General features: G+C 41.4%; 1 protein-coding gene across 1 annotated transcript in view; it reads right to left on the bottom strand.

Annotated features, from left to right (window-relative positions):
* The window catches only part of Tmem131 (transmembrane protein 131), a 184,041-nt gene continuing 160,185 nt past the window's right edge, over positions 1 to 23,856 (bottom strand). The window contains exons 32-41 of the mRNA XM_013019812.1: positions 18,328 to 18,503; positions 14,628 to 14,755; positions 9,326 to 9,450; positions 9,000 to 9,149; positions 5,741 to 5,906; positions 4,544 to 4,665; positions 4,358 to 4,454; positions 3,482 to 3,579; positions 2,127 to 2,287; positions 1 to 1,065 (exon numbers count right to left, since the gene is read on the bottom strand). Coding sequence (XP_012875266.1) covers positions 781 to 1,065; positions 2,127 to 2,287; positions 3,482 to 3,579; positions 4,358 to 4,454; positions 4,544 to 4,665; positions 5,741 to 5,906; positions 9,000 to 9,149; positions 9,326 to 9,450; positions 14,628 to 14,755; positions 18,328 to 18,503 — 1,508 coding nt within the window. The 3' untranslated portion in view covers positions 1 to 780. The remainder of the gene's footprint in view (positions 1,066 to 2,126; positions 2,288 to 3,481; positions 3,580 to 4,357; positions 4,455 to 4,543; positions 4,666 to 5,740; positions 5,907 to 8,999; positions 9,150 to 9,325; positions 9,451 to 14,627; positions 14,756 to 18,327; positions 18,504 to 23,856) is intronic.

Here is a 23,856-nt window from a genome sequence, read left to right on the forward strand (position 1 = left end):
TTCAAGGCTTTTGAAAAAAGCATCATTTATTTCAAAGTACAACACAAAGTTGTATTTTTAAGAAATACACATTCAATCTTGTATCAAGACTTGGCTATGTGCATTTCAGTTTATCTTTAAAATAAATTCAGGTATACAAATCTTACATACCTCAAGTACAAACAGCACAGAAAATGCATATGGTCTCAACTGAATGTTTTTACATTCATCCATTGTTCTTAAGTTGACTTACATTTCTGTAATCTGCTTTTAAGCCAAGACAGTCTTACTTTAAAAAAATACTCTATTTTCAGCACAAAGTCCTCATACATTTTTAAAATTAGATCTTGGCGCATAATATTGTGAAATTATTAAAAAACAAACTTGGTAATTTAGTAAAATTGTCACATGCCAGGACTTCTGAATCAATTCAACTTACTCCCTTAGCTGTAATGCCAAACTTGTGTTCATACAGTTTATAAAGAAAGCATGGGAGAAGACAAGTGGGGAGAACTGGGAAGCAGTTAACGTTTTCAGATGGACACTTCTCAGTGGTCTGTGGCTGAGTCGAGACTTCTCTACAAGCACAACAGCAAATCTCATAGTATCATAATTGCAAGAAAGATCTGAAAGAAGCGAGTGGAATAAGCCTGCCCTGCTGAAGTCTGTTTTGCAAAGATGAGGAGGGTGGGGAGTGGGAAGCAACAGCAGTAAGAGCCTTAAAAAGATGTCTCAAAAACTGGCATATCATGATCTAGATGAGGGGCCCTTACTTTTGTTTGTTTTTGCCTAATTTCAAGTTCAATTCTCATGAGGGAAGTGTGAATTAGACCAAGGGTCAGAGCTTCTTCTTCCAATTGTAGGGCTCCATATCCGCCAGGGGTTGTAGGTCTGTCCCAAGTCGTCGGATGGACTGGAAGTGGAAGGAGCATGGGTAGCGGGTGAGTTTTCTGTGCCCATGAGGCTGATGCCTGACAGTGTGTTTGCTGGAGTGGTGAAAGGAAGGGCACTGTTGAGGTTACTGGACCAGATTGAGCTGCTGAATGGAGTGGAGGACCACAAGCCACTGGTATTGCCAAGGATTGACTGTGACAAAACACAACACCCCAAACTGGGCATTAGAAGAGATAGGCAGGAAGCGAGTAAAGAGTATGTACACAAAATAAGGCTGCATCATATGTCTTTCATTTCACCTACTTTTTCTCTGGTACCAGTGTTTAAACTCAGGCTCACACTTGCTTGCTCATTTGGCACTCTACTACCAGAGCCATACCTCTAGCCTGTTTTTTTTTTTGCTGTATTATTTTGGAGATGGGAGTCTCTTAGACTTTTCTGGCTGGGCTAACCTCAAACGGGGATCCTCTGAATCTCAGTATCCTCAGTAGCTAGAATTATAGACATGGTGTCTGTCTTATTTTGCTGAAACCACATTTCATAATGCTACGCCAGAGTCTGAGCAGACAGTTGTAATCTTCCAAAGAAGGGCTGGCAAACGATGGCCTGGTTTTGAGAATTCATCTCTATGGGCACCAGTGAGTTACCTATGTTCTGGCTGTGCTATTTTTATACCTTGATGGTGGAGCTGAACAGGTGCTGTGGAAATAGGACAGTCTGCAAAGCTTCAAACACTGACTTCCTGACTCTTTTTGAAATCTATGAAAGTAAAATGTGTGAGGTAAAATAGCTCCAGTTAAATCCTACACATCTAATTTACTTTGCCTGACAACAACCAAATAATTACAGTGGGGTCATATTTTTCTGTTATAATATTGTGGAGACGAAACCAATCATTGTTTTTCTTGGTAAGACTTTTCTTGACTTTTTTTGGAGGATAATATTTACAGAAAAAAAGTAGAGAGTGTTACTTCTTAGAAACAAAATACATTCAACTTTCTAGTTTTCTTCTTTGTGGACAGTGAAGCCATGGTCAGTGCTCACCTGAGCCTCTGATGGCGCAACACCTCATGTTCTAGTACACAGGGTGGGAAGAGGCTGGAAAACACCCCTGTCTACTAGGTAAGAAGCCAGGGACACTTAGGAGATATAGACAAAGCAGTGGAGATCATGAAACTACTACCCACCCATTTCACAGTGTTTTTTTTGTTGTTCATTGACTGTCTGCAAAGGCCTAGGCCTTGGGTACTCACAGAGGCTGAGTGGGTTTGGGAGCTAGCAGTTGCTGGCCAGGAAGGGCTGGGATCTGTTGCTGGAGAGTCCCAAAGATATGAAGGGCCACTGTTAAACTCATTCCAGCTTCTCTGTGAGGCCTGATTGCAGGATCGAGATAAACCAAGCTTGCTGAAAACTTCTGAAAGTAAAGAGACAATCATTCAGTCTATATTTGATTTGGCTGTAATCACTAGAACTAGACAGGACTCAGTGACACACACCTCTCTGCTGCTCACTTGGAGCTACCACACACTCAGAACTCTGATCCATGGCACACAATCTGCATTCTTAACCCATATTCATCATTAGATGACTTCAAAATGCAAACATTCCTCAAAACTGACCTTGTAGCTAATGTAAAACCAACATAGAGTAACACCTAATTCTAGATAGCAAGAAAAAAAGAGGAGGCACCATGGCACATGTGAATCTTATGTTAGACCAGAGTCCCTCCTGGAAGCTCCTAAGTACATGCTGTGGAGAAGATTATCAACCAGCCTGCACCCTCAAAATGAGCCATCACAGGAAGGAGGGAGGAGGAGGAGAGGGAGCCTTCTATGTGGGTGGCAATGATGTGTATATAGCACACAGACATCCTTGAGGAACTGTATGTGGCAGGCTCTCGCAATCGCTCTAGGAAAGCAAGAAGAGAACCTGCTTCCATCACATCACATCACATCGACCTTTAAGTGTTTGACTGCAAGTGAAGGAAATGTACTTTAAATACATCTGCTCAAGGGGTGGCCATGCTTCCTCTTTTCTTTTTTTTTGGGTCTGGTCGTGGGGCCTGAACTCTGGGCCTGGGCGCTGTCCCTCAGTTCTTCAGCTCAAGGGTAGCGCTCTACCACTTGAGCCACAGCACCACTTCCGGCTTTTTCTTTTTGCTTATGTGGTGCTGAGGAATCGAACCCAGGGCCTCAGGCATGCAAGGCAAGTGCTCTACCACTGAGCTACCTTCCCAGCCCAGCCATGCTTCCTCTTATGTAGCTTGTTTCTTTCTTTCTTTTTGTTGGTCATGGGGCTTGAACTCTGGGCTTGGGCACTGTCCCTCAGCTCTTAACTCAAGGCGAGCGCTCTACCACTTGAGCCACAGCGCCACTTCTGGTTTTCTTGTGGTTTATTGGAGATAGGAGTCTCACAGTCTTTCCTGCCTGGGCTGGCTTTGAACCATGATTCTCAGATCTCAGCCTCCTGAATAGCTAGGACTACAGGCGTGAGCCACCAGCACCTGGCCTGTAGCTGGTTCCTCTTAACACATCAAACCACATCTCTCCTGCTCCTTCATGTTTGTCCACAAGCTTATTAAGTTATATATCTAGTGAAAAACACTCACCACCGGTAAGATTAAAAGAATTTCCAAAGGCCGAGAATGAATTGAGAGGGGTGAAATCAGGGCTGCTTGGATTGCTGACAGGACTCCATAAACCCGAGCTAAATGTTAAAGGAGGAATATGTAACACACAAAATGTAAAACCGTTAATTGGATCCATCATTCACAGCTTCATACACAGGAGTGCTGCTTCAAATGGAGACTGCTCAAATATGAGAAACAAAGATGAGGAGAACTGCAAAGTGGCTGCTACACTGTGAGGATTAGGTCATAGAACTAAGCTCCTGGCACCTTCCTACTTCCTACTCACTGAGAGCCTGGCTCAGAGCAAGTGTCTTATTTATGTTTACATCTTTTTTGTAATGGAAGGCTTATTAAAAAGAGATTTCAAATATACGCTCACCTGTTACTCGAGCAAGGTAAGCTGTGGCCCTTACACCTCTGACAGGCTTTGTTCTTGCTATTTGCCTCAAAAACCAACTGATATGACTGCTGATGTCACCAAGTCGCTGAGTGAAACAAGCTGGGCTAAGAAGCGACAAGGCTAGTAATTTGCTGTAAGTGGTCTGGAATATGCTTCAATTTCCTTCCTCTGAAACAGGCTTCAGTTTTCTACTTGTAAATCAGACCATAATAACAGATGAATGAACAGATTTTGATTCACCCATCTTCTGGGCTGAGGCAGGCCACAGGTGCCTCTTCCCTCACTCAGGAAAAGAAAACTGGTGCCTGTAGATGGGCTTCTGAGAGGCCAGTGACCACTCTCAAAAAGGCTTCCTTGTAAATGAGGAAAAATGCTGAAACCATGCTTCTACCTATGGGAAGAAGATGCTAACCCGACCCAGGGAATTTCTATTGGTTAAGAATGGCCTACTGTACCTGTCTGAGCCGTCACTGTCAAGAGGAATGTGTGAAATGCCAAGGCTGCTGGAAAAGTCTGTTTTGTTTGAAGAAAGTTTAGCAAAGCCATTCCCACCTGCAACAATGGAGTTGTGTTAGTGAAAAGCAAGCTGAGAGGAAATCCACTCACTGTGCTCGCCCAGGTCTCCAGACAGAAACACTCACCTGGGCTTTTGTCATAGCCAGCTGTGACTGCAGCAAAGGTCGGGTTGCCATTTTTACCTGGGAGTGAGGCTGCTTTTGTCAATTTGCTTTTGCTTCCGTTAGGCTGCTTTGTTTTTGGGTCACTTGGGGAAGAAGCAGAGAAAAGGGTGGAACTGAGGGTGAGTCTTGGGAATTGTGGGACCCTATAGTGGGAACCCTGTGTATGCTTTGCTAAGCTGGGTTCAGGTCTTGTGACAGCTCAGTGCACAACTGAGTCTCATGGAAAATGCCATGGGCTCAAGACTGCTTAATGAGGTGAAAAAGGGCTTTCCAGGAGGCCTATGAGAACAACCATGGAGGGATCACAGTAAGGGACTAGAAAGGAGGGCAATCACATTTTAGAGAAAAACACTAGGAAAGAAGTCACTGGGCAGAGAAACATGCTGTCAGAATGGGAGCTTACTGACAAGCATCACACATAGGTCAAATCTGTTTGGGGAAGGCCACTTCACTGTAGTGAGGATTGAAGGGTTCCTTTTCTTATCTCTTGGTGGCTCTGTGTATGGAATCCAAGCCCTTGCTCATGGAAGGCAGACACTCTACTGTTGATGTACACCTCTAGGTTAGTCTCTGTCTCTTTTGACAACTGTGGAAGACCCTAACACTAAGCCTGCCTACAGGATGTGACACATTGGTGCCTGCGTGATGCTGAGCTGCCACAAGGTGAGACCACACTCCATGAATGTTATGTGTTGGGCAGACACAAAATGGTGCTGTGCTCAATGACCATGGCTACTGTGTCCCCCACTGCCACTTGTCTGTGTGGTTAGACAGTTGCCAACCTATGTGCTCACTCCATGTAAGCAGGAACTTGTACAACACAGACGGTCTTTGCCTAGATCTTGGCCTTTAACCTCCTGAGACCAACAATCTGAAGGTTGATATAAAAAGGTGTTACATAAATCCATATTCCCCATTCATGGAGAACCTTTCTAGAGTTTCATTTAATGAGAACACAATTCTGGTAAGTTAAAAAATGTACTTCTCATTCTATGGTAATGGGAATGGGCAGATTAGTATAGGAACAGGGCCTCTGGAGCAGGAAGAACTGATCCCAGGTAGAGGGTTGAATAGCCAGAAAATGAGTGTGACAGAAGAGCCCTGTGGTTGTGAAACATCTCTGTGTCAGGGGGACATCAATCAGGTGGTAGAGCCTACCTGTTTGAGCTGTTGTTGACGATGCTGCTGTAGCTGCCCCGGGATGTGAACAGGCAAGGGGCAGCGGGGGAAGATGGAGAGGCAGGTGTTGGTGAGGTCTGGCGTTGTTTTAAGAAAATGTCTGCGTTGAGGGTTTGCAGAGAAAGTTTATAAAGACTGTCAGTAGCTGGAAGTGAAAATAAAAGGTCATATATTAATTAATATGTATTTTTTATAGTCTTCAAAAGAATTCAAGTGCTTCTGTATGAAAACAAAATGCTTATATGTTCTGTTTAATTGTTTTGAAGAGAAGGATATCTGTTGTCCCCTTCTGATAACCTTTCTTGTCCTCTCCACCTCAAGGTGAGCAGCTTTCTTCTGCCATTCCCTTCTATCATTATGAAAAAAAAAATCTGTCTTTGTATATACTTGGGGCTTCTAGGAAATCCCATGCCACCCAATAACAAATCCTCAAAGAAACAACTACTCCATTAATAAGTGGGCCAAAGAACTAAAAACTGAGAGAAAATAAGAATAGCCAATAGAAACATGAAGAAATGTTCAACATCTCTGGCCATAAAAGAAATGGAAATCAAAACAACATTGAGATATCACCTCACTCCAGTTAGAATGGCCATCATCAAAAAACCCAAATAATAACAGATGCTGGATGGGATATGTCCAAAGGTAATGCTACTGTACTGTTGGTGGGATTGCAAACTGGTTCAACCACTCTGGAAAGCAGTATGGAGGTTCCTAATAGAGTTCCCCTATGATCCAGCAATCCCACTCCTGGGATTTATCCAAATGATAAAAAACAAGGCCACATTAAAGCTACCAGCGCAACTATGTTCACTGCAGCATTATTTACTATAGCTAAGATACAGAACCAACTCAGATGACCCTTAGTAGATGAATGGATCAAGAAAATGGTGTGTGTGTGTATAAAATGGAAATCTATGCTTCCATCAGAAAGATGACATCACCCATTTGTAAGAAAATGGAAAGACTTGTAAAAAATCATATTAGGTAAAGCCAGACCCAAAGAAACATAGGCACTATGGTTTCCCTTATTTATAATAATTAGTATATGTCTAGGATAGTCCTAACAGAGGATTACAATAGTTCAATACCTATGTAGATGTGACCATATAAAATGATGCTAATTGAAATGAACTCCAAGATATGGAAATGAATTTTGTTTTTGTTTTTAATGTACTGTGTGAAGTTATTTTTTTCTTTCAGTTTACACTGTTGTCACTGTTTTTGATTTTGGTACCCTGTGTCTTATATATGTTTATCTGATTTGGGAAGGGAAGGGGAATAACAAAATGGTGAGACAAAGGACAAAGGGTGAACCAAAGCAACGGCGATACTCACAAGACACTATGTTGGAAATGAACTTCACAACATGGGGAGGGGATGTGGGATGGGGGAAGGAAAGTGGGAGAAAACAAGGGAGCAAGGGAGAAGGTGACAATGTTTGACAAGAATGTAACTGTAACCCCTCTGAATATCACCTATACAATAAAATTTTTTAAAAGTATGCAGAGCTAAAAAAAAATTGGTCAAGTTGAAAATGTTACCTTCTGTAACAGTGCTCCAAGTTGAAAGAGAAGACAGGGGAGGAGGAGGCCAAAAATTGCACAGGGAATATACAACTAGAGAATTTTTTTTGCTTCAAATATTATGATTCTTTTGCCTTTAGGGCTTTCTATTTACCTTTCCACTTTTTAAGTTATGGAAAACTTCCTTGGTATCTCATGTGGTACAGAGCCTCAAGGTAAGGGTCACTACTTGGGACAGTTAGATCTTTCATCAGACTGTAGCCCTATGACACCACTTCATCCTGGCTGGAACAGTCTTAAGTGGGACAACTTTCTGGGTTCAGCAGGATAAAAGATCAAGGGAGTAGTGAGAAGAAGGGGAGCAGATGAGGTAGGCATAAGGGCAAAGGTACAAAGACAGTGAACTGGATGACTCTTTGGGGCTTCCTCTGGCCATGGCTAGTCAATAAAGCCCGGCAGAGCTTTCAGTAAAGCTGGTGTAGAGCAAAAGCTAAAGGGCTGATTACAGGCTTGGGACCAGGCCAAATTGTTCCTTGACTAGAACAAGGATTAAAGAACTGTGCACAGTGGTTTTGGTGACAAGCTTTGCCCGGAGGCCCCTACAGCCTTGTTGGATAAGCAGAGAAGGATGCAAAGGCAGTCACAGCCCCCAGCTCCAAGAGCTGCTGCTCTAGACCCTTGCCTTCCACTTCCCATTTCTTCTCTTTATATGGCATGGAGATGAAACCCCATGGGATTAGACCCTGTTGTCTTTTCTTCTCCATCCCAAAGGAGCCACATTAAATGTGGCTCAGTGCCTCCTGGTGGCATCACTATCAGTCAGCTTCAATATCTGGAAGGCTGGCACCCCTCTCCCTGGTGCTCAGTTTCACAAACTAGTGGTATTTCACAGCAGAGCGTGCTTATCTGCCAGGCCTCGGAACAATCCTAAGACACTGGCTATGGGAAAATCTAACAGCCATGTTTATTGGGCACCTCACCACAGCATCCAGCTTCTTTGCCTTCATTAGCTTACTCAGGGCTTGTCATGTACACTTCATCTCAATTTCCCTTCACCTTAAATGATCTCATTGTTCAACCGGATTCTTTAGTCCTCTTCATTTCCCTTCAGTACAAATGGGCCAACTGCAAGTCCACTCTCACATGGGCAGACAGAGGTCCTAAGGTTAGGGTGACTACCCCTAAAAACTGATCTCTTCCATTTTAATCCAAAAGTTTCTAGAGGGTGAGGACTTCTACCTTATTTTAGTAGTCTGTGCTTATTGTCTTGATTTACCACAGGACACATCTGAGAAACAAAGTCAAGAAGATAGTAAGAGCAATCATAAAACTTTCATGTAGGTTGTTTCTGTAAAAGTTGTAAGGTTAATAGTAAACAACTTTTACAAAGCTAGTCACAGATAAAGAACTGCTGATTTATTATGCTTACAAAGCAGACAATTCTTGGGATGCCTAGACGGTACGGTTGGTATACCAGCAAAATGCCTCAAGAATCTTCTGCTGATCTCTGAGTAAACATTCTACCAGGGCTAATTTCAATTTCCAGTAGTGTATCTACTGGCCAAATGGTGTAAATATTGGCCCCTTTAGCTGCATCAGGTTGGTCCCAGCAGGCTACTGACAATGGATAACCCACACTGTAGTGTTCATGCCCAGAGTGGAGGTGGGCTGTAGGAGAGGGGAGTATGGTGATTTCTAAAACCTGTACTTACAACTGCCGGGCTTGTGAACTGGTACAGCATCCCACTCTGGTGGAGGAGAGTCTTTTTCACCCTCTGAACTACTGGTGTTGCCTAGTTCTTGACTGTTCGGAAGAAATTTTGCCAGGGCTGGTGGTCTGTTATCTATTAGCTTACTTGTACCTGCACAGAAATCAGGAAGAAGTTGTTAGAGTAATTCTCCCCCTTCAGGTCTGTTTCAATGAAACTTCCAATGATGATAAAATATAGATTTGCCTTATGACTAGTAACTGTTGACAACTTGCAACAATTATGAAAACAATGATTCAAGAATGTATCTATAAATAAAGTGACAATACCTTTTGTCTTCTGGGAATTTCGTGGTTTGGATCCACTTGTCAAAGCAGTTGGAAGAGGAATCTTGGTTGGGAGATTTCTACGTTGTTTACTTTCCAATGATGGAGTATATGATAGTTCTAAAGAACTGAAAGACAATCAATGATGGAAAATTCAAACTTGTTGTTTTGGAACAGATTGTAGAAATAATTAAAGTCATTTGAAACTGTGATTATCCTGAGGTAGGTATGACCCACTTATAGTCCCACAATCTTAACCTAGATACTTGGCACATGCAGATTTCCTCTTTGTGTTTCTGAATGCCAACAGTGTGTTGAGCTGCATTATCTGTTAACAGACTAGGAGTTAGAGTGCCTACTTCAGAAATGTGTACAAAGCTTGGGTCTGACTTGCTGTGTGGAACAGTAAGGGCTGCTATGGGTGAGTCTCTTCCTCTATCATACCACTTGTGGGACTTTTGAAGATATCACAGGTTCTACCAGTCAAAACCCTGAACACCTTTTCCCACAGAAACTCTTAAATGAGAGGGGACTATGTTCTGGACACTGCAGACAACTGACAGAACTTCTTGTCAGTCAAGGCAAAATGGTAGGCTGGATGGACCATTTTAAGTTTCCACAATCTGATAAAAAAAAAAAGACATTAAATCTTGGAGGGAGACAAGCAATTGCAGATAAAGAATCACTTAGGGCAATGAACTTAATAGCAGGCACACACAAAGCAGCACTACAAGCAGAGGAACTACCTGGATAGCAAAGCTGCTTCTGTGATGTCCACTAAGATCACCTCTTGGACTTGGGGAGCCCTGGGAGGAGCTACACCAATACACCCAACGAGGCTATTCCACAGAAGGTTGAGCACAGCTAAGGAAACTCAATGGACCCCCCTTGGAGCTTCAGTGATTGCCACTGAACCCAGGATGGCTGCAAAGCTGGCAGTACAGGGCGGAGTTGAGAGTTTGACAGTTTACTTTTCTTTACACATCTACAAAATTTGTGTACATGTTTTAAAGATGTAAATCTGGTATTTTCTACCTGTCCCTATGCTTCAAGTCCATTATGTACTTCATCTTCTTCCTTCCCTCATTCACCACAATGCTGCCCATTTGTGCTCTGTTCTGGGTCAGAGACAAACAGTGGTTCAAAATTCCCAAACCTAACAAAACAACCTCCACTCCACACAGACCAAGAAGGTAAATTCACAGAGTGTGATCTTATAAATAAGGACATTTTATTGTTGTTTTTTGGGTCAGTTCATGGGGCCTGAACTCTGGGCCTGGGCGCTGTCCCTCAGCTCTTCAGCTCAAGGCTAGTGCTCTACCACTTGAGCCACAGCGCCACTGCCGGCTTTTTTCTTTTTGCTTATGTGGTGCTGAGGAATCGAACCCAGGGCCTCAGGCATGCAAGGCAAGCGCTCTACCACTGAGCCACCTTCCCAGCCCAAATAAGGACATTTTAAAGACAGCTGTTTACAAACACTTTATAAGGTGTCAAAGGATATTTTTATCCTTTTGTTTCTTTACATTTCTAAAATTTCCATAATAGATAAGTGAGAGCTAATCTAAATTCAGAGGATTGTTAGCAAAAAAATAAGTAGAATTTATAAAAATGAATGGCAGGGGCTGGGAAGGTGGCTCAGTGGTAGAGTACCTGCCTTGCATGCATGAGGCCCTGGGTTCGATTCCTCAGCACCACATAAGCAAAAAGAAAAAAAAAAGCCAGAAGTGGCGCTGTGGCTCAAGGGGTAGAGCGCTAGCCTTGAGCTGAAGAGCTGAGGGACAGCGCCCAGTCTCAGAGTTCAGGTCCCACGACCAGACCCCCCTCAATCCCCCCCAAAAAGAATGAATGGCAGGAAATGGAAACAGGAGGTTTTTCTCTGTTTTAAAAAAAGAATTTTAGGTAGGAAAAAATTCAGAGTTTATTGGAAAGACCACGACTGCTACAGCATTATAAAATCTCTGTCCTCCTTCCACTCCAAAAGGGTTATTTTAAAACTTTGCTTTCTAAAAACAGCCAGAGGACACAGATACCCAATCTTGTTGGAGGCCATGTGGGTTGTGGGTTATTTTTAGGTAAGTTGTCTAAGTGTGGGGATGGGGATAGCTATTTATAAGAACTTAACTCTGCCACTGTAAAATAATTGCTTTTAAGAAAAAAGGTGGCAGACTATTTTATTTTTGTTGACTCATCTGTTTTTAAGAGAGATGATCCTCAGCCAAATCTTTATTAAGGCTTCTAAATAAAATGGGTAAGAGCCAAATTTCTTGAGATAATTCTTTCAAAGGAAAGAGAGAAAAGTGGTTCAGATGCCAGGTTTGATTCCTCATGTCTAGAAAAGACAAGAAGCAAGAGCGGAAAGATAGTCTTCCTGTGCTGATTGATGGATCTTGGGGAGGTAGAACAGGGTAACCATGACCTTTGAGCTGAACACTGCATGCAAACATTACCAGAGAGAGTACTGCCAATCTACATGCTAAACTTCCCTCTGTTTCCTGGAGATTACAGTTATGTAAACATGTGAGTGTTATGAGACTACGATGATCTTGTGGATAGCTGTGTCCTAAACAGGGATGTCCAACTGGTTTCTTTTGGTGCCTGAGATTTAATTCCTACTTCCTAGCATCCATGACTTAGAATAGTCACTTGGAGGGTTATAGGCCATTTCTGTAATATTAAAGCTGAAAAAAAAATTTGTTAGACCAGATTTCTGTCATTGGAACCCCATTCCTACTCCTAGGAGCTTACATTTTGGAGTCCATTTTTGGAAGTGTGGAAGGATAGTGCTGTGGAGATAGCACCTGAACCTTCCTTTGGCCTTTTTCTCTCTTACAAGGCTTCCTAAAAAAAGTGATGATACATGCCTTATGACATGTCTTTAAAGAATGTGTGCACCTTTCCTTCAGATACCTGGAATCATAATGGATGGGAAACTCGGGTATCACTAAAACGTGGGCTGGCCATGATTCTACCTGAGTGACAGTGAACCATATTTACTATTACAACTCAGTAAACACAGAGAATGGCTCTACTCTGAGAGGCAACTTTTCTTCTTTTTTATTTTTAAAGTTTTTATTTATCTAAGTGCATACTTGATATACTAATGAATTCTGGTTCTCAAAACTTTTATCTTTAAATTCAGAAACAAAAGATTAGTGAATTTAACAAGATTAAGGAGATTAAAAACAAGAGACTGCATATGGATTTTTCCAATTAAAAAAGACAATTTAACTTTTACAATAAAATTTACATAAAAAAGACAATTTAGAGGACCTTACTTGAACTGTTGCTTGGTAATGATTTATCTTGTAACTAACTAGATAATCAAGGACTGGGTGTAGCTGAAGGGGTTAGAGCACTTAACTAGCATGAGCTGTGCTCTAGGTTCTGTCCTAGCACTGAAAAAAAAATTACATTGCCTAACTACATATCAGGAGACTATGTATAAACTGTCACTTGCACAGACCACTCTCACCGCTGGTTAACATAGTGGACTCAAGTGAAGTTTTTTAGACTTTTCAAATTAAAATATGACAATATTTCCTCACTCATTTAAAAAAAGGAGAACAATATAAGCCAGTGGAAGAAGAATAGGGTTAGGAGAAACAAGTCCAGCCTCAGTCTCTGGTACTAAACTCAGGCATCAGGACTAGTAAATGGCCGAGATGGTGACTGTATCTCTAAGAGTTCTTAGAAACTTTTTTTTTTTGGTTGGTTGGTTGGTTGTTGGGCTTAAACTCAGGGCTTGGGTACCCATCTTCTGCCCAAGGCTAGTGCTCTATCCCTTTGAGCCATAGCTCCACTTTCAGTTTTTAAGTGGTTAATTGGAGATAGAAGTCTCATGGGGACTTTTCTGCCTGGGCTGGCTTTGAATCATGATCCTTAGCTTTCAGCCACCTGAGTAGCTAGGATAACAGATGTGAGCCACTGGCATGCAGCTAGAAGAATGGATTAAAAAAATTATGATTGTAAGACCCATAATGTAAATCAATTTATACAATATTTCTAATCATGTAAGAAGTTTTTCATAATTTGGATTTATTAGCATCATTTACTTTAAAATATCCCATAAATCATCTTTTTAGGTCTAGAAGAAAAAATCCCTCAACACTAGGTGTAGGATGCACTGAGATGCCTCAACATTAAAACTGATCAGTGTTTCATACTGGCTTCTCTCAGGAAAGATACAAGCATTGTCAATCTCCTTTTCAGAAGAGGTGGTCTCTTCTCCCTCCCCTCAAATGGTCAATTACTACTCTAGATGACATTCCTACAGAGCCAGGCTGTTTCAACAGAATGTGAGATTGTATAATTCAAATTAACAGTTTCCACAAAAGAGTATAATTTTCATCCACATGCCGTTTTCTAAGCTTCAGGTTAAGTAAAATTTTTCTGTTGTAATCACTAATTTCTTATTCTCTTTTGGGTATAAAGAACAGCACTGGCAACCCTTGTCTGAGGCCAACTGTACAATCCAGGGATAGAGAATAAGTCAATGGTGTTTCTCTCCAGTTAAGTAGTCTCAGAATTAGAGTAAGAACAGACCTTCCACAGATCTAAGATCCAAACTAACAGAAACAACTATGTCTTCCTTCTTAATTTATACCCAATCCCTTCGATATCCTGGATATCACTATCAATAGCTATCAGCTTCCATGCTGTTGAACATTTTTATAATCAACTAGGAAGGGAATTATCAATGAGCTTAAATGGAAATTGGTTTATTATGTAGGTGTTAACCAAAGGTTTAATGAAAGTATGACCTAACTTTAGTTAATAAGCCAGTTATTAACTGGGAAAGCCTTCTGCAGCAAGCCATCAAAATGGTGCTTGACTGAGTCCTCTGTCCTAAAGACTGACCCGAGTCATTTCACAGCAGAACTCTAATTGGGGAACATTTTAAAAGAATAAGCTCCCAAGTTTTATGACACAGAACTCTAGATTCCAAGTGCAGCGCTGGGTAAGTCAATAGATTAAGAGATTTTTTTGTTTTTGAAAAATCATACTCATACCTATATCTGGGGCACAAGTGTACTCATGGTGCACAAGCTCTCTGCTTGGAAACAAATCATACCTAAATTTCTACTACAGATAGCACACTTCACTCTCTATATTCCTGACATCAGAAGCACATGGTTGTTTTAATCAACCACAGCGAACACATTAGACATCAGGAAAACCCCAAGAGAAACTGGAGGCAGTGCCCAGCTTTGCCACGAAGCCTTACTTTTACAAAGCAATAAACCAGAACCAATACCAGTGTCTCCTTTTAAACATCTTATTTCTCTGCAATCATTTTTTTTCTCACCTGGATTTCACATCTGTCAGGATTTCTTTCTTAACATTTAACAGTTTTTTGCTTTTTTGCTTCACTTGTGATATTTCATTTTCATGTTTTTCAGGCATGGCTTGTTTTCCTTTTTGCTTTTCTATATCCTGCAAAAAAAAAGCATATACTTAATTGCTGGGAATGATTAGTAAAAATGTTGAAATTAGTCCCATTTCAAGATTCTGACACAAAACTTAAGATGTAACAGATATACAAGTCATATGCATAAAGAATCTTTTCCTGAAATCTGCTGTGTGGTTTTGTCTATTTTCTAGTCCTTTTTTTTTTAATGTCAGTCTTGGGGTTTGAACTCAGGGTATTTCACTTGCTGGCCTTGCTCAGTCAGCACTCTACAAATTGAGTGATGCCTCCAGTCAGCTTTTTTGCTGGTTATTTTGGAGATGGGAGTCCCTTTGGCTCTGAATCAAGATTCTTTGGATCTCATTACTAGAATTACAGGTGTGGGCCCATGACACTGAGGTCTAGCCATCTAAAATTATTATAGTTATGTTCCCATGAGGCTAAGGAGGTCACTTACATTTATACTCATATCCTATCCTGATGGGGTGGGTGGTGGTAATAGTGGCAGTTATTAGTAACATCTTATTTTTCAGTATTGAGGCAAAACCTTGCATTCATTTACAAGAAAAATCCATCAAGGACTACAATATAAAGTTAAACACTTCCAGCAATGTGCCTAATCCTGAGCACAAAACTCAGTCAAGAGAGCATTTAGCATATATTCTACTGCAATTGATAACAGAGTGTAGCTACTGTAATGCTAACTACCACTCCCTTCAAAAGGAGGGCCCAGATATTCATTCACTTATTCCACATACATTTACTGGCTACCCATTTGGTGCCAAGCAGTGGAATTACCAAGATGGGCTAATCTCTTCCCCCAAATGCTGTGAAGTCTAGCAGGAAGGAAGCATACATAATGATAGACACACTGGCCAGATGGAGCATAGAGAGGCTGTCTTGCCTGAAAAGCAATCCAAGCTTCATCTTAAAGTCATGCTATTCAATTGACCCACCAGCTGCTGTTTCCAATTCATAGCTAGAACCTGTACTACAAGTTTTTAGGCTAATCTGACCATGTTGTGGCATGAGTCACACAGGAGTTCAGAGGACTTGGCTCCTGAGCAGGGTGTGTATCTACTTAGGGAATGGTGATCTGACCTGAAGAGAGGCACGTGGGGTGGACTGCATACTAAAAACAACCTGGTTCTTTTCCAAAGTTGCTCAAGAAGAATGGGTTAACTGGGACACAAGCAAGGACATACTTAGCAAAGGGGGGCCAGCCATGGGTGTGAGGATCAAGCATGTGGTTAGCATGTGGTTATTAGCACCTACCCACCAGCTGTCTGGTCTCACAGTATGTGGTTAGTAAGATAACCTAGATTTAACAGGCCACACCACGTTAGTCTATTTAATAGTTAGGAATAAATAACCAGTGGTGGGGCTAATACCCTCTCCACCCATGTGTTCCTTTTTTGGGGGTGGGTACCGGGTTTAAACTCAGGGTCTCATGCTTCATAGGTAGACTGTCTAACATTTGAACTACACCCTCATCCTTTTTTCTCCCCCTAGATAGGATCTCAAGGTTGGCCTGGACCAGGATCTTCCCACTATGACTCCCATACAGGTAGGATCACAGATATGTGCCCCTATGCTCAGCTTATTGGTTGCTCATTAACTTTCCCCCTCCCCCCTACCCCGCCCCGCAATCTCTGCTTCCTGAGTAGTTGGGATTATATTAGTGCATCACCATGCCTGGCCCCTTTTGAGACTATTTAAGAAGTATTTTCTGAATCTTTGATCAGGTTAAGCACCAGACCTACCACTTAGGTGCACAATAGAGAACAGGGCTGAAAAGATGCACAAGAGATATTTACCTAGTTGGAAAGAAAACATACAATCTACACACCCAAGAACAGTCTCAAAGAAATAAAAGCACATAACCTCCGCTTGAGAGTGCTGAGGAGGAGTGATAGAACTCATGTGAGGGGCGGGGTGAGCAGGCATGGGTTCTCCAGAAGATGAGCTCTGAGACAGAGCAGATGACACGGAAAATGGGTTAGGACAAGGACAGGAACAACAGAGGCCAGAATGATACTGGGTTAGATGACATGTCAGTCAGACAAAGGGCACTAGAAGGTGACCAGTAAAGAGACTGGAAAGTTAGGCAGGGAGTGTGGAAAAGCCTGTGCTGGACATGCTTTCCAAATGCTATTCATATAGTGGAAATTGCTGAGACTTCATTCAAGATTAGTAGGCGTCCCGATTCTCTGGTCATTTGTTAGATGGATTAAAAAAACCATGTAAATTCAGCAATTGTAAGACCTGTAATATAGTAGGCAGACCACCACATCAACTGCAAGGAGATGCAAGGGGAAAGCAGTTGATGTGAACAGTAAGTTACACATACCCTTCAAGAAATTAATTCATCCAGATGACTATTGGGTATGCTTAAGTCATTTCTTAGGCCACTAGATTAAAACTGAGAAAGAGATCCTGGACTGTAATATTAAAGCTTGTATTGAGATAATTTCAAAAGTAGAATATATTCTTTTCAAAAATTAAAAACGTTAAAATTTTAATGTACTCTCACTTTTTTGCACACCAGTTGTAACTCACACTGCTGAACACATTCACAACCATAACATCACCCTCACTTTCTAATGCCTGCATGTAACAGGCATTTGCAATATTATTCCTGATGCTAATTCACCAACTATGAGTTGAGACTCAAAGTGGGTAAGATAGTATTCTCCATTGTGTTGCCAGGTCCTGGGCCTGGCCCCCGTTCAGGAGACAATTTATTATGCCATACTCTGGAAGAGCCACTGCTTCATCTGCCTGGAGCGAGGTGCTACCAGAGCCCTGCTTCTAGCATTGTGATGTAATGAAAATCGTACAATTCCTTCTCATGATTTCTCTCTCTCCCACTCTCCTCCTTCACTTAAGGCTAGTGTTCTATCATTTGAGTGAGATACAGCTCTACTTCCAGCTTTTTGGTGGCTGATTACAGATAAGAATTTCACAGACATTCCAGCCTGGGCTGGTATCAAACCACAATCCTCAGATCTCAGCCTCCTAAGTAGTTAAGATTTATAAGCATGAGCCTCTGGTGCTCTGCTTTTGATACTTAAAACAAAAAACATTCTGTGATGCATACAATTACTATTCCATAAATTCCCTAACTTTTTTTTTTTTTTTTTGGGTCTGGTCATGGGGCCTGAACTCTGGGCCTGGGCGCTGTCTCTCAGCTCTTCAGCTCAAGGCTAGCGCTCTACCACTTGAGCCACTGCGCCACTTCCGGCTTTTTTCTTTTTGCTTATGTGGTGCTGAGGAATTGAACCCAGGGCCTCAGGCATGCAAGGCAAGCGCTCTACCACTGAGCCACCTTCCCAGCCCCTCCCTAACTTTTAAGAAGCACCAATTATGAACTTTACTACCATGATTCTAAATGTTGTTCTCTAGGGGAAGTAAAATCAACCAGCTCCAAAACTGGGACAGGTTCTGCAGAGGATGACTTTTTAGTCATGCAAGCATACTAAGAATGAATTCTTGGAACATGTGGACTTGATATGTAAAATATTAATTTTATATTAAAACCAGGCCCCTTCAGATACATTCCTGTTCCCTGTGCAGTACTCTGTGAGCTCCCTCATACCTCCTTGAGAAGTGGTTCTGTGTCGGGGTTGGAGGTCTCTGTGGTGGTGGAGGAGCTGTCATCGTCAGCGAGGGAGTCCTTTAGCTCATCCTCCTGAGGCTTTCCCTTTCCTCTCTTCTCTTTGTCCTCTTGCTTCTTCGGTGGTTTAACCTTACGCTGAAGAGGTTTTCCTTTCCCTAGGGATAAAAATGGAAGTAAAAATCTTAATCTTTAAATACTTTAGAAAACAAAGGTATTATAAGTTTGTTTTTGAAAAAGGTTGGACTCTTCTCATTCTCTCCTTATTAATAAAGATTCCTTTCTTACTTATTTCTTCCTGATTTTAAGGTGTCCAAATTAGTTTTGAGATTGTGAGTAGATTTTTTTTTTTTTTTTTTTTGCTGGTCCTGGAGCAACTCAGGGTTTGGGTGCTGCTCCTGAGCTTCTTTTTGTTCAAGGCTAGTTCTCTACCACTTCTAGTATCCTACCACTTGAGTCACAGCTCCACTTCTGGCTTTCTGGTTAGTTAATAAGAGATAAGAGTCCTAGGGACTTTCCTGTCTGGGCTGGCCTCAAATTGCATTCCTCAGATCTCAGCCTCCTGTGTAGCTAGGATTATAGATGAGAGCCACTGGTGCACACTGAGTAGCTGTTTTTGTTGTTGTTATGGGGCTTGAACTCAGGGCCTGGGCCTCTTTGTGCTCAAGGCTAGTGCTCTGAACCACAGCACCACTTCTGGTTTCTGAGTGGTTGAGAGTCTCATGGGGACTTTTCTGTCTGGGCTGGCTTCAAACTGAGATCTTCAGATATCAGCCCCCCGAGTAGCTATGATTACAGGTGGGAGCCACTGGTGCCCAGCAAGTAGATTATTTTTAAAATTGAGGGCTGGGAAGGTGGCTCAGTGGCAGAGCGCTTGCCTTGCATGCATAAGGCCCTGGGTTCGATTCCCCAGCACCACATAAGCAAAAAGAAAAAAGCCAGAAGTGGTGCTGTGGCTCAAGTGGTAGAGCGCTAGCCTTGAGCTGAAGAGCTGAAGGACAGCGCCCAGGCCCAGAGTTCAGGCCCCACGACCGGACCCCCCCAAAAAAATAAAAAAAATTGAGATATATTTTATATACATGGAACATAACCTATCTTAAGTATATTACTGTTCGGTGACTTTGGATAAAGTTAGTAGACTTGACAAATAAGTGCCTCTGTCTCCACCTCTGGTGGAGCTTTGATAAGTCATGGCAGTGAAAACCAGAGAGCCTTGAGATGGAAGCCTAGAGGTGACACAGAATGAGCTTCCATGTGCATTACTTGGAGGGTGCTAAGAACCTCAGCCAGAGAGCCATAATAGCTGGTTCCAGCCCTGGCTTTCTGGGTAGCTGTATGATATTGATCTCTCAGGTATAAGACAGAGACAAACCCTCATAGGGTTGTATGGAACAACTACAAAAAGCCCTTAGTATAGCAGCTCGCACAGGAATAAATACTACGTAACGCTACACAGTGTATGGACAGAGTAAAACTGACTAGGAAAAGCCTAGTATTTTAGAAGATCTGGATACTACCAAGACAAATGATAACTATACCACAATATATTTCCAGACTATAGTCCATGTGCTGGAAATAAAATACTGAGCAGCGTAATGTTGGCCTCATGGAGGTGACCTGAGGACAAGATGGATATACAAAAATAAAAATCCTCTCATTTCAGAACCTCAGATTACACTTGCAGAACTTCTAGGCATGTGGACAGGTTACAGTGGCACTGGCCACCAAATGTTAACGCATTCTGTGCAGGTTACCATTTCTAAACACATCTTTAAAAGAAACAGTTTGATGATTTATCCAAAGGAATGCCACTATTAATTGGTACCAAAGACTCAAAATTTGGCATCTAGAACAGAAGTTCTGGCCTGTGTTGTGCTTTGGATGATTTGAGAGCTGACTATAAAAAATAGCAACAAAGAAGAATTTGCAGCACAGGTTGTGGCCCATTCAGTCTTAGACACTTACTACTTGACCCTTTACAGAAAAAGTTTACTGAGCTTTATCTCAAAAAAGAGTAAGTTAAGGCACTACCTGATTTTGGGAAATGTCATTTTATCACTTACTTCACACTGATGAATGAGGTATTAGATTGGAAAATGTAAGTGGGATGTTAAGTCTGGGACATTAGGGTTCTCCCTGTCAGAAGAGGGCAGCTAGTTGGTTTAGTTATCATAGCTCTTGTACTTCTAGGAGGGGGATTTTTGCTAAGTACCTTAAGATAGAGATTAGACCTTACCACTCTTTCTACTCTTGAATAGTGCTCAGGAGTGCCTGTCAAGCTGCACACCTCAGTTCTGTGTTGTCTTAACATTAAAACACACTAGAGGTGTGACCTATTGAGATTTGCTACCATAGTTAAAATGCTTATCCCATCTCAATTCTTTCTAAGTAACTTATCCCATCAATAAATAGATCATATTAGCTTTTTATGAGAGGCTTTTCTAGAATTAGTGATCTGGCCAATGAGTGTAAGATTACACTACAAATCTCTACCAATGGCTTTCTAATCCTATTTCAGCCTCTATGCTTACTAGAGCTTGAGGCTTACTCTAACTGGGAAACAAATTCTGATGTTACACTTTTGGTAAGATTGGATTGTTGTGCCTTCCCCTATTTTTCCTGCTAAGCACATAAAAATCTTTGGACATATACATAAACACTGAGTAGCCCAGAAAGATGAAGAGAAGGTAACAGACTAGAGAAGGGCACTTTTCTTTAGTCACAGATATCTACCCTCAAACAACAACAAAATACCCAACAAAAGCCAGCTGTCTTTAATGATTAGGCTGGGAAGGGGGCAATCCAGACAATCACTCTACTCCAGCCAAACATCACAGTAAACACTGTGGTCTCATTTCCAAGATGCCAGCCAAAGCTCTATGGGAAGAGGAGACTTCATCCTTGCAAAGTTATAAACAGCACCCCAAAAAACCCATCATGGAGGTGTCAGAGAGAGCTGAGAAGAGTCTTTTATTCCCAGTCAGTTTGGTAAAGAGCTCCTACTTTACCAGGCACTAAGGAGTGAGCCTTTTACTTCCCTTCCCTATTGAGATAGTGCCAGAGAAGACTGCATGCCTGAGAATTTGGACTTTCCCCAATGCCCACTGCCAGTGGAAATAACCTGGGAAGTCAGAACTTTCAACCCCATCTAGGAATTCTAACTTGGAAAGCAGGAAATCAGCTTTCCACCCGGCAAGTAATAAAGCCCATCCCTCTGTCCTTCCCCTGCTGGAGAGGTATCAGAAAAAGCTCACTAGCATGTTAATACCCCAAGAGTCTAGGTCTCAATCTAGTCATTCTTCGTAACACGAACCAGGAAGCTCTTAAAAGTAAACGACAGAATGTGGCTTAGTGGTAGAGTGTTTGTCTAGCATGCACAAGGCCCTGGGTTTGATTCCTCAGTACCATATAAACAGAAAAACCAGAAGCAGCACTGTGGCTCAAGTGGTAGAATGCTAGCCTTGAGCAAAAAAAAGCTCAGGGACAGTGCCTAGGCCCTGAATTCAAGCCCCCGGATTGGTTTAAAAAAAAGTAAATGACAAAATAACATCAATACCAAGACAACAAATACAATGGAATTATTTGATGAAGACACTCAGGCAACCATTCTAAGTGCTTCAGTAAGCAATTTTGAACATGCTTGAAATAAATGAAAGAATAGAAAGCCTCAGCAAAGAAGTTTATGAAATAAAAAAGACAGAAATTTTAGGTAAGCTATGAAGAAGATATTTCCCCAAAGATATTCAGATAGTAAAACAAAACAAAACACATGGAAATATGTTCAACATCATTAGCCATTAGGGAAATGCAAATTAAAACCACAAGATATAGTACTACAGACTTATCCAAATGGCTGAACATATAATGATGGCACCAAATGCTAGTGAAAATGCTAGATCACTCCTGCAGGACTGGTGGCAATGTAATATAGCGTTTTAAAAAACGAAACATGCAACTATAATATGACCCAATTAATTGAGTTCTGGGTATTTATCCCAGAGAAATCAAGTCCTATTTTTATATAAAAATCTATATACAAGTATTTATAGCATCCTTATACATATTAATGTGAACAATCCAAATATAAGCAAATGATTTAAAAAACTATACTCATTAATCAAGAGAAGAAAATGGATAAGTCTCCAGAGAATTATATTTAGTGAACAAAGTTAACTCAAAGGGGTAACATACGGGCTGGGAAGGTGGCTCAGTGGTAGAGCGCTTGCCTTGCATGCCTGAGGCCCTGGGTTCGATTCCTCAGCACCACATAAGCAAAAAGAAAAAATCTGGAAGTGGCGCTGTGGCTCAAGTGGTAGAGTGCTAGCCTTGAGCTGAAGAGCTGAGGGACAGCGCCCAGGCCCAGAGTTCAGGCCCCATGACTGGCCTCCTCCCCTCGCCCTGAAAAAAAAGGGTAACATACTGTTTGTCTGCATTTTTGAATTTTTTTTTTTTGAGGTACTGAGGGTTGAGCTCAGGGCCTTGTTTTTGCTAGGCAACATTCTTGAAATGACAAAACTTTACAGAAATGGAGAACAGATTAGTGTTAGGTGCTAAAGAGTAAGCTGGGTGGGGAAGGAAGTGGTTGTGACTAGACAAGGACCCATGAGACATCCTTGTGGTATAGGAAGTACTGTCTTGGCTGCATCACCACTATCCAGGTTGCAGTATCACAATATAATTTCACAACATGTTATCATTAAGGAAAAAATGAGTAAAATGGACACAGGATCTTGTATTATTATTTACAACTGTATATGAATCTACATCTCAAAATATGTTTAAAACAAATATCTATGCATGTATATGCACATGTGCACGTGTCTCATTTAACTTTAAAAGCAAAAAGAATGTATAAAGAATTATTGACTATAGTTTTAAAAACCTAAAACACACATTTCTTTCTTATGCAGATAATAGGTCCATTAGGCCTGAAAGCCACTCTTCCTAACTCCAACTTTCTTCTAAATATGCTATGCCCCAAACTGGAATATTTTCATCTTATATCTTGTCCAAGAAAGAAAAATAGCTGGCTTACAAAAGTCTACCTTACAAGAAGACATTGCTATACCTTATTTCATTCATTGAGAAAACAGACTATAACATAACTTATGGAACTGGACAACACTTTTCTGTCAAATCCTTAATCACAGATATACACTTTTAACATAATTTTATTTATTTGCTTATGCATGTATGCAAGCATGCATGCCAATAATGAGGCTTGAATTCAGCAACTCCTGTTCTTGTATTTTTCTGCTTAAGGCTGGTGCGCCACTACTTGAACCACACTTATACTGCAGGCTCTTGGCTGGTTAATTGGAGATAGGAGTTTCAATGGACTTTTCTGCTTGGGCTAGCTTCAAACCATGATCCTTAGATCTCAGCCTTCTGAATTGCTAGGATTACCAGAGTGAGCCACAATTGCCTGACTGCTAATATAAGTATTTTACATGATGTGCTACATTTGGTCAGTATACTGTAATTACAAATTCCATGTTCTTGGCATTTTGA

Source organism: Dipodomys ordii, unplaced genomic scaffold (assembly GCF_000151885.1).
Source record: "Dipodomys ordii isolate 6190 unplaced genomic scaffold, Dord_2.0 Scaffold47, whole genome shotgun sequence".
Lineage (NCBI taxonomy): Eukaryota > Metazoa > Chordata > Mammalia > Rodentia > Heteromyidae > Dipodomys > Dipodomys ordii.